General features: G+C 44.4%; 1 protein-coding gene across 1 annotated transcript in view; it reads right to left on the bottom strand.

The window, feature by feature from the left end:
• LOC115094689 (transmembrane protease serine 9-like) overlaps positions 1-15,032 on the bottom strand; it is a 77,478-nt gene that overhangs the window by 54,923 nt on the left and 7,523 nt on the right. The window contains exon 3 of the mRNA XM_029607940.1: positions 8,524-8,686. Within this exon, the coding sequence (XP_029463800.1) occupies positions 8,524-8,686 (163 nt within the window). The remainder of the gene's footprint in view (positions 1-8,523; positions 8,687-15,032) is intronic.

Genomic DNA, 15,032 nt, shown 5'->3' with positions numbered 1-15,032 from the left:
GGTTACAATCTAAGGGGTAGATTTTATAAATTTGCGCGAGGGCGTACTTTTGTTCGCGCACCAGGCGCGAACAAAAGTACGCTGGATTTTATAAGATACGCGCGTAGCCATGCGTATCTTATAAAATCCGGGGTCGGCGCGCGCAAGGGGGTGCACATTTGTGCAACCTGCGCGCGCCGAGCCCGGTGCGCGTTGCCTGTTCCCTCCGAGGCCGCTCCGAAATTGGAGCGGCCTCGGAGGGAACTTTCCTTCTCCCTCCCCCCACCTTCCCCTCCCTAACCCCCCCCCCGGCCCTATCTAAACCCCCCCCCCCCCCCGTCTAAAGACGTAGCTGGAAAGGAAAGTAAAAAAAAAGGTTAGTATTCATAAACTACAAGAGATTGCTAGGAAAGAGGAAGATAGGCAATATCATCTGGAAAAACTAAGAGAAGTTGAAAAAGTAGTCAGGAGATTGAAAATGGAAACGGAATAAAAAATAGCAGGAGGAGATCACGTGATGCACTGAGGAGAGCGGACGTGAGCTCCCCTCCCGGGCCCCCTTCTTGTGAATCCAGCCCCATCTGCGATGCTGCCTTTTAATTCTCTGCAACTGGTGAACTTTATTAATCATGGCACAAATGGCCTCAAGGATGGCGAAAAAAGAGAAGGAAAAAGAAATGGCTCGAAGTGCCGACCCGATGCCTGAGGAAGATGGCGGCCCCGCTGAAGTAAGTCATGCGGCCGCGGACATTAAAGCTGCAGTGGTGGGGGCACTAGAATATGAGCTGAAGAAAATCTCAGCCAAGCTAAATGAGTTAGCAGATTCTGTTGCGCGCCCCGTCCGCGTCTGACCAGCGCACGGGCCTGCTCACCTCTCTGACTCCTCAGCAAGTCCCGGGTCGGCCTCCCCAGCTGCAGCCGCAAGTTTTTCCAGGCCCCAGCATCCCGCGGTGACGGTTTCCGGGCCTTCTACTGCACACCAGGCCTCTTGCCGGAATCCGGCATCGTCCGTGGTGTTGGCCATGCCTCTAGCGCACGCGTGCGGACCGCCCGACCTCTTGTAGGGCCAGGGGCAAGTCCTAGCTCCGTGGCTCGTCCTGATTGAAAGAACTACTTATGGAAGTTCCTGTCTGCACTTCCTTGCCTTGGCAATCGGGTTTATTCTACTAGATTGTCACTGCGTTCTAAGCCTTGTTCTAGCCTCGTTACAGTCTTGTTCCAGTTTTATTTCAGAATCCTACTGTTCCAGCCTTGTTCCTGCATCCACCTGTTCCAGCATCCTTCTGTTCCTGTGTTTGTCTGTCTGTCTCCCGAGGTAGTACCTTCGGACTGTCTCTCTGGTACTGACCTCAGTCTGCTACTCTACTACTCTGCCTGCTGCCTGCCTTCTGACCTCAGCTTGTTCCTTGACCACTCTGCCTGCTGCCTGCCTTCTGACCTCAGCCTGCCTGTGACCTCGCCTGACCTCTGGAACCCGAATTTGCTATGTTGACCACTTTCGGACTGATTCCTAGAATTTGACCTTAGCCTGATTGACTTCGTCTTCTGATTCTGGATCTGTCCCTTGCCTTGTCATCGCCTATGCTGTTCTGGTCTTCCTTGCTACACCTGACCTCCAGCTCTGAACCTGACCGCGCTCCTTCCCTGGCCGTGGGCTCGCCAGTCTACAGGAGACCCTGTGAGGCCCACCTAAGTCCAAGCGGCCCGAGTCATTATGGGCTCCACCCGGGGGGGACTTCGGGCTTCCAGTGGTGAAGCTCATCCCAGCTTCTGTCTCCTCCAGTGCTCTGCCCCCTGGGGGCAGGTGTTTCCTGGTCCCTACCAGGAGACCATCTTCCCCTGCTCCAGGACAAGGGTCCACCTCTGAGCGCAACAGATTCGTTTGCTGGTTATGAAGCCCGCTTTACGCAGATTGATCAGCAGATCTCTGATGTGCAGGATGGCCTACAGATCGCGCAGGAAGAAATAGCACAGTTGAAAGCAGCTCTCATTAAGAACACAGACCGCCTCAATGACCTAGAAAATCGATCGTGGCGCTCCAATTTGCAATTTATAGACTTACGAGAATCTCTGGAGGATAAAGACTTGGCTCCCTTTTTGGAATCCTGGCTCTCCCGGGAGTAGGGCCTCTCTAAGTCACATGGCCCGCTCCGCGTGGAACATGCTCACAGGCTGGTGCCCAAGGGATCACAATTGGGTAAGCCCCGAGTAGATATTGCAAAGATCTTTAATTTCACTCACAAGACTGAAATACTGCAGGCCTTACGCTCCAGGAAAACGCTGATTTATAATAATAAAAGAATCCTGGTTTTCCAGGATTACTCAGCTGCCCTGGCTGCCCAGTGCCGGGGTCTGGCCCCTTTGTGCACCAAATTGTTCGAGATGGGGATCCGCGTTGTGATGGTGCATCCAGCCAGGGTGCGAGTGCAGGCGCCCAGTGGTGGGCGAACTACAGAACTTTCTGAACACTCAGGCAGCCGCAGGTTTGAATGATTCCAGGAGAGCGGATGGTGATGGTTCATAAGCAGGCACCTTTTTCAATCCGTGCCGCAGCTGATTTTAGGTGGATTACAAGTTTTGGAAATGCTGTTTAATAGAGATGTGAATCGTGTGCCAGATCGTCTTAACGATCAGGTTCGGCTGGGGGGGGGGGGGAATCTGATCGTTAAGATATGTGAATTGGAATCGTTTCCGATTTCAATTCACATCGCTAATTTTTTTTTTTAGGGAGGCCCGCGCCGCTAAAAAAAACCCCACCCGACCCTTTAAATCGACCCCCCCAAAACCTTTTAACATTACCTGGTGGTCCAGGGGGGCCTCGGGGGACGATTTCCCGTTCCCAGGCATCAGCTGTGCTAAAAAAAAAATGGCACCAATGCCCCTTTGCCCTTACCATGTGACAGGGTATCCGTGCCATTGGCCGGCCCCTGTCTGCTTGACAAATTAATTATTTCACTGAGCATACTAAAAAATCAACCAAAAGACCTATGATTACACCAATGGTATACACTGAGCCTTTGCTAATTAGCATAGACAAAGTATGTCTTTCTATGAGGTCTTTTTGAATGAAAAAAAATTTCTGTAATACACGATGTATCTTGTGCTAATTTTTTCTGGGTTTTTAGCTTATTTTCATGCTGATTGTTCATTTGGCTATTATCCTCCCAGCAATGCTTTTTTGAGAGTATAATCATATCTCTGATTCAAGTTATTTCTATCTCACCAAAATTTCCTTTGACACCGAAATATGTGGTCTAACGTATTCAGCTACACTGACCAACAGGTGGCGCAAGCCCTGCAGGGCACTTTGCTTTTAGATGAACCGGTTCCGTCTGACACCAAATCTTGAACTTCCTTGATAGACACCCATAAACGATACATCAGATCGGAGTTTCATGTGTCCACTCTGTTGCAATATATCAAGTCAGAGATGATCCCTCGTGGATTACGCTTGAACTTGGAGCCATCAATTTATGGTGATGATGAAGATTTCATGCACAAGTAGATTGCGATTTTAAACAAGTGTTCTTTGGACATAATGCTTCTTATTGTGGAGACTACTAACAAGTTAGCAGAAACCGTCAAATATACATGTGAAGACATTAAAACATCTTTTCAATCCTCAGAAAGCCTGGAAAGATATGATAAAAGATATGATAAAAAACTTCATGAGTTCAATCAATCCATAAGATGTTTCGTGCCGAAATTCGGCAATCAAAAATCTCCAAGTACAAGTGGGACGAAAAGGACTATGCTGCTGGCACCATTTATCCATCGCAACGTCGCCAAAATACGAGACCAAGGAAAGTACCTTTTGCCAGATCGGATGAGTCATCGTCCGGTTCAGATGAAGAAGTTCCCATCAATCAACCGTCCACAGTATCTGACTCTAGATATAACTATCGTTCGACTAATTGAAGATTTCGAGATCGTTTTTTTCGGAACCGAAACACCAATTGGTTGGACCAATTGGTTGTTAAAAAATACCATTCTAGAAGCACTGTCCAGATGTATTCCACACATTAAGAAAGGTGGAAAGAAGGCAAAATGATTACCGGCATGGTTAAAAAGGGAGGTGAAAGAAGCTATTTTAGCCAAAAGATCTTCATTCAAAAATTGGAAGAAGGATCCAACAGAAGAAAATAGGATAATGCATAAATGTTGGTAAGTTAAATGTAAGACATTGATAAGACAGGCTAAGAGAGAATTTGAAAAGAAGTTGGCCATAGAGGCAAAAACTCACAGTAAAATCTTTTTTAAATATATCCAAAGCAGAAAGCCTGTGAAGGAGTCAGTTGGACTGTTAGATGATCGAGGGGTTAAAGGGGCACTTAGAGAAGATAAGGCCATCGCGGAAAATTTAAATGATTTCTTTGCTTCGGTGTGTACTGAAGAGGTTGTTGGGGAGGTACTCATACTGGAGAAGGTTTTCATGGGTAATGATTCAGATGGACTAAATCAAATCACGGTGAACCTAGAAGATGTGGTAGACCTGATTGACAAACTGAAGAGTAGTAAATCACCTGGACCGGATGGTATACACCCCAGCGTTCTGAAGGAACTAAAAAATGAAATTTCAGACCTATTGGTAAAAATTTGTAACCTATCATTGAAATCATCCATTGTACCTGAAAACTGGAGGAAAGCTAATGTAACCCCAATATTTAAAAAGGGCTCCAAGGGGGATCCGGGAAACTACAGACCGGTTAGCCTGACTTCAGTGCCAGGAAAAATAGTGGAAAGTGTTCTAAACATCAAAATCACGAACATATAGAAAGACATGGTTTAATGGAACAAAGTCAGCATGGCTTTACCCAAGGCAAGTCTTGCCTCACAAATCTGCTTCACTTTTTTGAAGGAGTTAATAAACATGTGGATAAAGGTGAACCGGTAGATGTAGTATACTTGGATTTTCAGAAGGCATTTGACAAAGTTCCTCATGAGAGGCTTCTAGGAAAAGTAAAAAGTCATGAGATAGGGGGCAATGTCCTTTCGTGGATTGCAAACTGGCTAAAAGACAGGAAACAGAGAGTAGGATTAAATGGACAATTTTCTCAGTGGAAGGGAGTGGGCAGTGGAGTGCCTCAGGGATCTGTTTTGGGACCCTTACTTTTCAATATATTTATAAATGATCTGGAAAGAAATACAAAGAGTGAGATAATCAAATTTGCAGATAACACAAAATTGTTCAGAGTAGTTAAATCACAAGCACAGGAGGCAGGCCTCTTTCAATGGAATGGAGGATCTGGAATGAGGGAGGTCAAAGGATAAGGTGAAAGGGCGGAGGCTCAGGAATAATCTAAGGAAATATTTATTTACAGAGAGGGTGGTAGATGCAAGAAGCAGCCTTCCAGAAGAGGAGCTGGAGACAAGGACAATATCTCAATTCAAGAAAACATGGGATAAACACAGGGGATCTCTGAAGGAGTGGTAAGGATTGTAGAGCTGAGTAGTTGGTATGGATGGACAGACAAGATAGGCTGTATGATCTTTTTCTATCATCATGTTTCTATATTTATTGTGTAGTAAACAGAGTTATCTATAGATACACAAACCTAGCTCAACACAGGTATGTAAATGAGCTGATTTGCATTTGAACTTATGCAAGTGCATGCAAATCAGCTCATTAATATATTAATCAAACAACATGTGTTGCAGCAAAATTGGCAAGCCACATTATTTGATAGAATGCTAACTATACCTGAAAAGGTGTACTGTAACCAACTTCCTCTCTGACCTGGGAGCATTGGAGACTAGTATGTGGACTGATGCTCCTGGGGTCTTTACTAAAAGGGCCATGCAGCCCTCAGACCCCTCTGGCCTGAGGGTAAAAACCCCTTGAGGTTGATTGCAACCCCCTCTCCCACCTCCCCTGCCTGAGGCAGCAAAGGTTTAAAAATAAAAAGAAGGTATCCCTGTTACAGGCCATGCCCCCAGTATCCAAGTCCTTCTCCCTTGCTCCAAAAAATCATCTCCTCCCCCCGCCCAAGACCATTTGTCCCACCACCCTAACACTTTATAACCCTGGTGATCCAGCAGGAGCACCTCCTGAGGCTCCTGCTCCAGCCAATGCCATTTTCAAAATGGCACAGGCCAATCCCACAACAGAAAGGAGAGTAATTCTGCACATAGTAAGCAAACAATCCAAGGGGATAGTGCAGAGACAATTAGAGGTCCACACAAGTTTTTATAATTATGGTGAGTATTTACTTAGTTCTAACTGCACTATTCCCTTGGATTGTTTACAGGCCAATCCCATGCATACCTTTGGGGGTCTTTTGAAAATGGTGCAGGCCACAGCAGGAACCCTAAGGGGTTGATCTTGCTACTGCTGGACGAGTAGATAATAAAGTAATATTTTGATGGTGTTGGGGTAGTGGAAGATGGGGTCTGGAGAGGAGGGGAGAAGACTTTCTGGAAGAAGGGGGCAGGGCTACATTTTAGTTTGTGTAGAGATCCTCTGGTCTTCATTAGGTGGCCCTAGATCCCAGCTCTTAGTTAGATAGCAAGAAGAGAGATACCATCCCATCTATACCTTCCCCTGAGGATGGCTGAAGTGTTGAATTCTTGCCTAGAAAGGGGGTTTAGAAGTCTAGAGATTATGGACAGTTTGATTTGAATTTTGAAGAATGAGGAGATGAGTTTTCTAATCCTCTTAATTTTGGAAGAAAGAATCAAGTTTTCCAGTACATACCTTGCCTGATAGGGTCTATCCCCTCTATTGGTAACAAGGACCTTTGTTAAGAAGCTTTTGAGTTTTGGTTGTACCCTTGGTGAGACCCTGATCTAGGCTGGTTGAAGGACAAGACTTGAATCCAGAGGCTGAGGGTGAGAAGACCTGTGTGCTTCCCCTGTCATGGGAAAGATGGCAGTGATTCATCACCTAAGATGACCTGTTTGGTATTTTGAAAGTGTTTTGCCCTTTTGGTTTGTGAGGAGGTTTAGTTCCATCCCTCCTCACTCTGGAGCTGGGCTGTAATAGCCTGGTTCTTTCATGCAGCAGACCTTTCCTCAAGAGAGGTCACCTCAGGAGGATCTGCACCCTTTGTGACATAGGACACAGACTGGGGACGAAACATGCTATGGATGAACTGGAATCATGTGGACCTCAGGTACGATTTTGACACTAAGGGGATCCTCCCTCACATATAGGGATTTCCCTGCCCAACTGGATATCTTCTTCTCTCACTCCCTGAAGGACAAACTCTAGCTCAGGACCCTGTACAGGGGACACAAGCACAGAGGAAGAATAGAAGAGTCCAAAATGTACTTACACCAGTGTGAGCACAGATGTACAGTGGAACGACTTATCTACTAGATTGGACTTTTATTTATTCTGCAAAATCATAGTAATGTTTTTGTTGAACACCCAAACTGGGTCCAGCTTGTTTCTGCTGCACTATTACAGAGAGGGTACAGTGCCACACCACAGGAGGGATTTAACTACACTGCCTGGGCCTTGAAGGTCAGCGTTTTTCCCAATAGAAAAGAATCCACTCTTTAGGACCAGAAGATTGTGGAAGTGGTAGAGAAGTTAGCCCCAAGAAATACATTTTTTTTATGGACCCTCAGGATATTACCAATCTTTGAAGAAAGGGTTACATTTATAAACCTTGGGCTTCAGGGTGCAGTGGCGGAGAGGGGGTGAAACAGGAGGTCTCACTAAACCCCCAGGGAATTTTACACTCTAGCCAGGAGGTCCTGGAGGCCACATGGCTCCTTTAAAAGATGTTACAGAGATTTTCACCATTGACATTTTTCAATGAGGTTTTGATGCTGCCACCAATTTCAGCTTGGTGTTTCTTGATTTCTTAGCTGCTTTCCACACTTTAGATCACTGTGTTATATTGTCTCTGTTGTAGAAAATTGGGATTACTGAGACTGGTCTGGCATGGTTTCAGTCCTGTTTATCTGAATGACTCCAACATGTCAGATATAACTGCCAGACTTCTGACTGGTTTCCACTCTCTACTGGGATTCCTCAGGGGTCTTGGCTCTCAGCTACTCTTTTCAATATATATCTCAATCCAAACTGAGGATTGCTTTCAGGCTTTGATTTGCTTTATAGCATAAATGCAGATGACATATAGGATTTTTTTTTTCCTATATTATCGGATGCTAAAACTACCTTAAAATTGATCACCATTTACTTGAAAGCTATCTAACTACAGGGAAAAGTACCTCAGGATTTTTCCCTGTGGTTCAATACCACGGCTTAGTGAATAGATCCCTAAGTTAGTACCTGAGGTAATTGAGGACAAAGTTACTTACACAAGGTCACAGGAAAAGCAGGATTTGGACACTGACTTCCGTAGTTCTTAGCTCACTGCTCTAACTAGAACATTCTTCCTCTAGTAACCATGTGCTTCGAAATTAAAAAGTCTATAGATCAGCAAAAGTAGTATAGCCGTACTGACTGGAAATTCCCTGATCTGTCCTTGTAACAACAGAGGAGTCAGATGATCATTACAAATCAAGTTCATGTTATCACCTCATTCCCTGTACTTCATCTCTCCCCAACCCCCAACATGCACATACACTTACGATGCAAAGCAGTGTGCTGCAGACACAACCCACTGGTCAGTGATCAAGGAACCCCCACAGAAGTGGTTGCCATCGATCTGTATGCTGACTTGCCATGGCCACTCTCCGTCCTTTGCATCCTGTCCCCCCACAATCCGGTCCGCGATTATTGGCTTCCCACAAACTAGGAAAAGAGGCGTATAAATTCATCATCATCTGCATGGAAAATTCAGTGTAGTTTTGTTTTACAATTAATTCTTCTTATTTAAGGACCTCCTTCAGTCCTTCAATTCCAGCACTGAAAAATAAAGCAAATATTTCTAATCTATATCCAGTTTTCATTTGTAGTTTATTGGACACAGCAATTTTTGTTAAGTGGCAAAAGGTATAGCTCGGGGATAATTAAGTTTACATTAAAATTGGGGTTGGTTCAAACTTTGATGCAACATTCACTACTGGAGATTAGTTATTCAAGAATCTAAGATACACACAGGATCAGTGCAGAATAGTAACCAATTACTTGTAATCAATATATTTTTAATGTGGTTAAGCCAAGTAACTAGCTGATTTTCTGACTATTGTAGCTCCTGTCCTGATATGTTATTACCACTGTTGCCAAGTGGGTCCTTTATCATTGCCTCTCACATCAAATCCTTCATTCCATTAAGAATTAGGTCTAAAATTGCTCCCCCTCTCGTTGGTTCCTGGACCAACTGCTCCGTGAAGCAGTAATTTATTTCTTCTAGAAACTTCACCTCTATAGCATGTTCTAATGTGACATTTACCCAGTCAGTACTGGTGGGGTAATTGAAATCTCCTATTATTACTGTGCTGCCACATTTGTTAGCTTCCCTAAATACTGTTAGTATTTCATCATCCATCTATTCATTTTGGCCAGTTGGATGGTAGAATACCCTTACCACTATACTTTTCCCCATCATGCATGAAATTTCTATGCATAAAGAATCCTCACTACACATTCAGGTAAATTTTCAAAGGCCCAAGCACGTAAATTTCAGGGTTTACATGTGTGGCCGGGCCTTGCATGCGCCACGCGCATTTTACAGCAGACCCGGCCTCGTGCAGCCAGCCGGTGCGCAGAAGTTGCTTCTGCTCCAAAGGAGCAGTAAGTTAGGGTTAGATTAGGGGATGGGGAGGAGAGGGGAAGAAGTAGGAAGGGTAGGGTTAGGGATAGGAAAGTTCCCTCCCAGTCTGCTCCAATTAAGAGGGAGGCCAGATTGCGTTGCTGTGCGTAGTTTGCTAAAATTCACACGCACACACCCCCGCACGAGCTGCCCGCACATGCGCATGCAGATTTTAAAATCTAGTGCGAATGTGCACACGGCCATGAGATTTTATAACATGTGCACGCGCGCTCCTTTTAAAATCGACCCCTTAGTCTACTGCAATATCTTTATCTTGCTTGGCTCTATGCCATCTGTAGCATATAGTGCCACTCCCCCCTCCCACCCAGTTGATCCACCCTATTACCGGTAGTGAGATATAATTTATACCTGGTATAGCACAGTCCCATTGGTTATCCTCCTTCCACTATGTTTCTGAAATGCAAATTATTTCTACCTCTTCAGTTGTATACATTCTACCTCTTCCATTTTAACTTTTAGACATCTGGCATTTGCATATACACACATTTCATGGTTTGTTTTTTATTTTTAGATACAACTTTCCTAGCAGTTGACAGGGATAATTTGGAATCTTTTAACTCAAATCTGTTCTTATCTTAAAGGAACTTTCTCTTTATTGGAATTTCTCTATTGGGAAGCTCTAACTCCTCTGTTTTGTTAGTATCCTTCGAAGATACCTCCTTCTGAACCATATGCTGCCTGCCTGGCGACTGACAGCTTACCCCCTAGTTTAAAAAGTTGCTCTATCTCCTTTTTAAACATTAGCGTTAGCAGTCTGGTTCCACCCTGGTTAAGGTGGAACCCATCCTTTTGAAATAGGCTCCCCCTTCTCCAAAATGTTTCTCAGTTCCTATCAAAACTAAAGCCCTCTTCCTTTCATCATTGTCACATCCACGCATTGAGAATCTGGAGTCCTGCACGTGAAACGGGAAGCATTTCAGAGAATGCTTCTGGATTTTAACTTTTTATCTAAGTGCCTAAATTAGGCTTCCAGGACCTCCCTGGAACACACACTTTCCCATGTCACTGATATCCACATGTACCAACACAGCCAGCTCCTCCCCAGCACTGTCTATGTGATGCATGAGGTCCACCACCATCGCATCAAGCAGACTAGTTATCCAGTGATCCTCACATCCATCATCCATTCAGCTATCTACATTCCTAATGATTGGATCACCCACTATTACGGCTGTCCTAACCTTTCCCTCCTGGACACAAGCCCTTGGAGATCCATCCTCAATGCGAGAGGATACAGCATCACTTGGAAAGAAGGTCCTAGCTATAGGATCACTTTCTGCTACAACTAGGTGATGCTTTCCTTCCAAGTGGCCTTCTTCCTCCAAGGTAGCAGGGCAGCTGCCAGACTGCGGTTAGGACTTGGCTATATACCTGTCTGCCTGCCTCACTATTGCAGATCTGAACTTGTTCTCTGAAAGCCAGGAACTCTTTGCATCGAGCGTACAGATGCAACTTTATACCGACTGGCACTTGGTGCAAAAGACTGGAAGGTCCCCCATCTCACTGCTGGAGTCCTGTCTGCATCTTAATATTGTTGAATTCTTAGTTGATTATTTATTCATTTATTTATTTATTTATTTTATTTAAATCCTGCACCCTCCAAGGTTCAGGGCAGGTTATAGTTAAAACATGCATAAAATCATATAATATGTAATGGACCCTTCAGTCTCATTACCATTAAAGCCCTGGTTAACTCCTCTTTAGGTTAGAGTTGAGGGGAGGTATCATTCAAATTCAGCCCCTCCCTCTCAGGGTGCTGGAATGGCTGTCCTCCTGATGAGGCAATATAAGCAGCTCTGTACCGAGAGACTGGAGGCAGTGCTTTGAGTTGGACTTAGGTGGCAGTCAGGTGTGTTTTCAGTCAGATGTATTTTTCTAAGTGGAATTTTGGGCTTACTTGGAGGATCCAGACAAACCCTGCCTGGCGATCCTGAGCAAGGTCGGGAGGCTGCACTTCCAGACCATTAACTGGGTGGTTGGGGCTTACCCTCCAGGGTTGTTTTGCTTGGTTTTTGCGCCTTTTCCATGGTAGGAAGCCTTGAGAAACCCCTAGGTGCTGCTTGGTTTTAGGGCACAGGGAACCCTGTCTCTGTGGGCTCCCTGGGTCAGGAAGACCTGCCCTTCTGCAACCTCTTCAGGGACCAGAGATATGGTGGTGACCTGATTCGAGGACCTTTCAGTGTTTTGGATTCTGTTAAGGGAAAGGATTTTGTTAGAAGAGCCAAGAGAAAGATTTCTACTGCCTCTTCCTACCTGAAGAGGACCATCGAAGGCTGCATGTTCCTGAGGGGATGCCTTCCAACTTGCAATTCAATAAAAAAGAGAAGATAATGAGAACGAGAGAGACAGAGACATCAATCTGTGAGTAAAAGCCATCTGGACATCAGAGGACCCCCAATTGTAGTCTTCTAGCCCCTGGGGGAGACGTTTTGGACTCTCTGTGCAGAGACTGTGAGTTATCTAATTATTTTGCCAGATTTAGAGGGGTTTTCCTGTCCCAACAAAGAATATCTTGGTCACCTGGGGAGCTCACTTAGCCAAGCCCTGGAGGCTAAAGGCTTCCCTTGTCTGGGTGATAAGAAATACTTGCACAGATAGAGGAAAGGACTGTAAGAAAGGAAAAAATCATCTGTGGTGCTTGGAACTTTATTTATTGTGCCATTTATCCATCTGATTACCCATCATTAAAAAGTTTTTGCTTTTGTGTTTTGTTGTCACTTACAGCACTCACAGTGGGACAAATTCAGTATCTTCCTCAGGGAAGAGGGTACCCTAGCACTTTCTCTCCACCAACAAAGGATCCAGGCCGTGGGGGGAAAAGAGTCTGTGAAAGAGCTAGCTAGGAGTGGCTCCAGTCCCGAAGAGACAATAAATTATTTTGTAGCCCCCATCGGAGTGCAGTCCGCACCCAGGGAAGGGGTTACAAATACAACAAAATTACATGACACAGGAAAACAAACAGGCAAAAATATCAACGATATATGGCATAAAAAGAACTAATGGAAGGTGACTGGTCCACCAGTTCAAAGGCATTTTTAAAGAGGAAGGCTTTTAGTGTCTTTTTAAATACTTGAGCATCAGCTATTGTGCACAGTCCAGGCAAAGAGTTCCAGAGCAGTGGACCAGCAACTGAAAATGTCCAGTCATGCATCTCAACAAAGTGGGCAAAGCGCACAGAAGGTATCTCCAACGTCCTCTGATGGGCGGATCTTAAAACCCTGGGAGGAATGTGGATTTACAAAATAGAATGAATCCAGGGTGCATGGACATCAGTAAGAAGTTTGTGTATCAGTGTCACAATGTTGGATTTCATCCACCACCGTATGGGAAGCCAGTGGCATGCATAAAGAACTGGGGTGATATGATCCTTCATACTTGTCTCAGTTAAAATGAGGGATGCAGAGTTATGCACAGTTTAGAGAGCCCTTAAAGAACTGGCAAGTTGCTAAGGGAGTAGCAATTCTTAAAGTCCTTTATATTTATTTAGTGTATTTTATGTTAATTTGGCAATGACCTGCAAGGATGCAATAGTTAATCAATTGATAAGGACAGGGTCACTCCCTTCTTTTGTCTAAATCCTCCATTGAATTTTGATTCTTGGCCTGAAAATGGCTCTTGTCCTCTTAACTGGGATAAGAATCTATAAATCAAACAATGTGTTTAGGGGTGGAAGGGAGGGAAAGAAGACACCAAGAACTTGCCTAGCTTTCTATTATTTAAATAAAGCACATATACTAAAATAAAAATACCTAGCTTTCTGTTTGTTAAATCAGGCTGTGGCACTGTGAGCGGTCGGTGGCTGGCCAGACAACAGACTCAGGCTGGATGTTTGGTCACAAGCTTGTAATTAATCACAGAAAAATGTAACAAAAGCAGCTATGCTTACTCTCAATGTCCCATGGAGAGGATTCCAGAGGAGATGTTTCTATGCAGTCTGGGCTGGCCTGGCTGACCGCTAGCCATAGTCTCAAACTGGGGATAATCGTGTCCCAGAACAACAGGGTATGGAAGCTTAGAAAGTATACCCACTTCTACATAGGCTTGCCCCGCTGAGGTTGTCAGTAAGACCTGACTGGTTGGGTACTGTTGCTGCTCACCATGTATGCAGATGAGTGTCGCCTCCATCCTATAATCAATATACCCACTATGGGCTAGGTCTTTATGGATGAGAGTCTCTCCGCATCTTGAATCCACCAGAGCTTCGGTGGAAACCTCATTCAGCTCAACTGAGATCCCGAAGGGCAACTAATCTTTGTTAGGAAAGTCATTAAAGGGAAAGGGAAAAAACGAGGCCATTGTGGTTTTCCAAAAAAAGTAGCTGAATAGGTAAGGGAGAAAAGGTTAGCATCTCTTAAGCTACAAGAGATCACAGAAAGAGGAAGACAGGCGACAATATCTGGAAGAATTAAGAGAAGCTGGGAAAGTATTCAGGAACGCAAAAATTCAAATGGAAAAAAATTAGCAAATATGGTAAAATGGGGGTACAAGACTTTGTTCAGATATGTTAGTGATAGAAGGAAGTGCAAAAGTGGCATTGTGAGACTTAGAGATGAAGGGGAGGAATATGTAGAGGCTAATGAGGAAAAGCAAATTTACTTAACAAATATTTCTGTTTGGTGTTCACTGTGGAAGAGCTGCAGCAGGACCATATAAAACTAACACAGATAAGATTGAAAATGAGGTAAATCTCAATCGATTTTCAGAATAGTGTGTTTGTGAGGAGCTAACTAAACTTAAGGTAAATAATGTGATACATCTGAGGACACTAAGGGACCTTAGAGATGTCCTGGCAGCTCTGCTGCTGACCTTTCCAATGCTTCTTTAGAGTCTGGAGTATTTATTTATTTACGATTTTTATATACCGATGTTCATTTCAAAAAGAGATATCACATCGGTTTACAATAAGGTACAATAGGTAATTCACTATCCCCTAAAAGGGCTTACAATCTAAAATTTTTGTACCTGAGGCTAAGAGATTACAAAAATAAAATCATCAAAATCAAAGTTCTTAACAATTAAGCAAAAGGTATAACAAGGAGCATATTAAACAAATAACACAAAGGGGTGCACAAAGGGGAGTGCCCCTTTGTCGCACCCCTTCGGCGCGCGACGCCTGCTGGCTTGGCGCCTTTCAAACTGCCTGGATCCGCTTGCGATGATGTCAGGGGAGGGGGCAGGTCTCAGAATCATGGCTTTCCCCACAGAAATCTCTTCTCAGTTTCAAAGGCAGTTTTTTTCAATTTTTTTTTTTTTTTTTGTCTTTTTACCTTGGATGTTAGCTGTTACAAGGTGATCATCACTGGTGGGTAGCCCTCCCCATCACAAGCGCCTGCTTGTGATGGGACTGAAAAAGGGCAAATGGGG

The sequence above is a fragment of the Rhinatrema bivittatum genome, chromosome 6, assembly GCF_901001135.1.
Source record: "Rhinatrema bivittatum chromosome 6, aRhiBiv1.1, whole genome shotgun sequence".
Taxonomy (NCBI): Eukaryota; Metazoa; Chordata; class Amphibia; order Gymnophiona; family Rhinatrematidae; genus Rhinatrema; species Rhinatrema bivittatum.
Note: the sequence above shows the minus strand (reverse complement) of the source record. Positions and strands in the feature narration are given on the sequence as shown.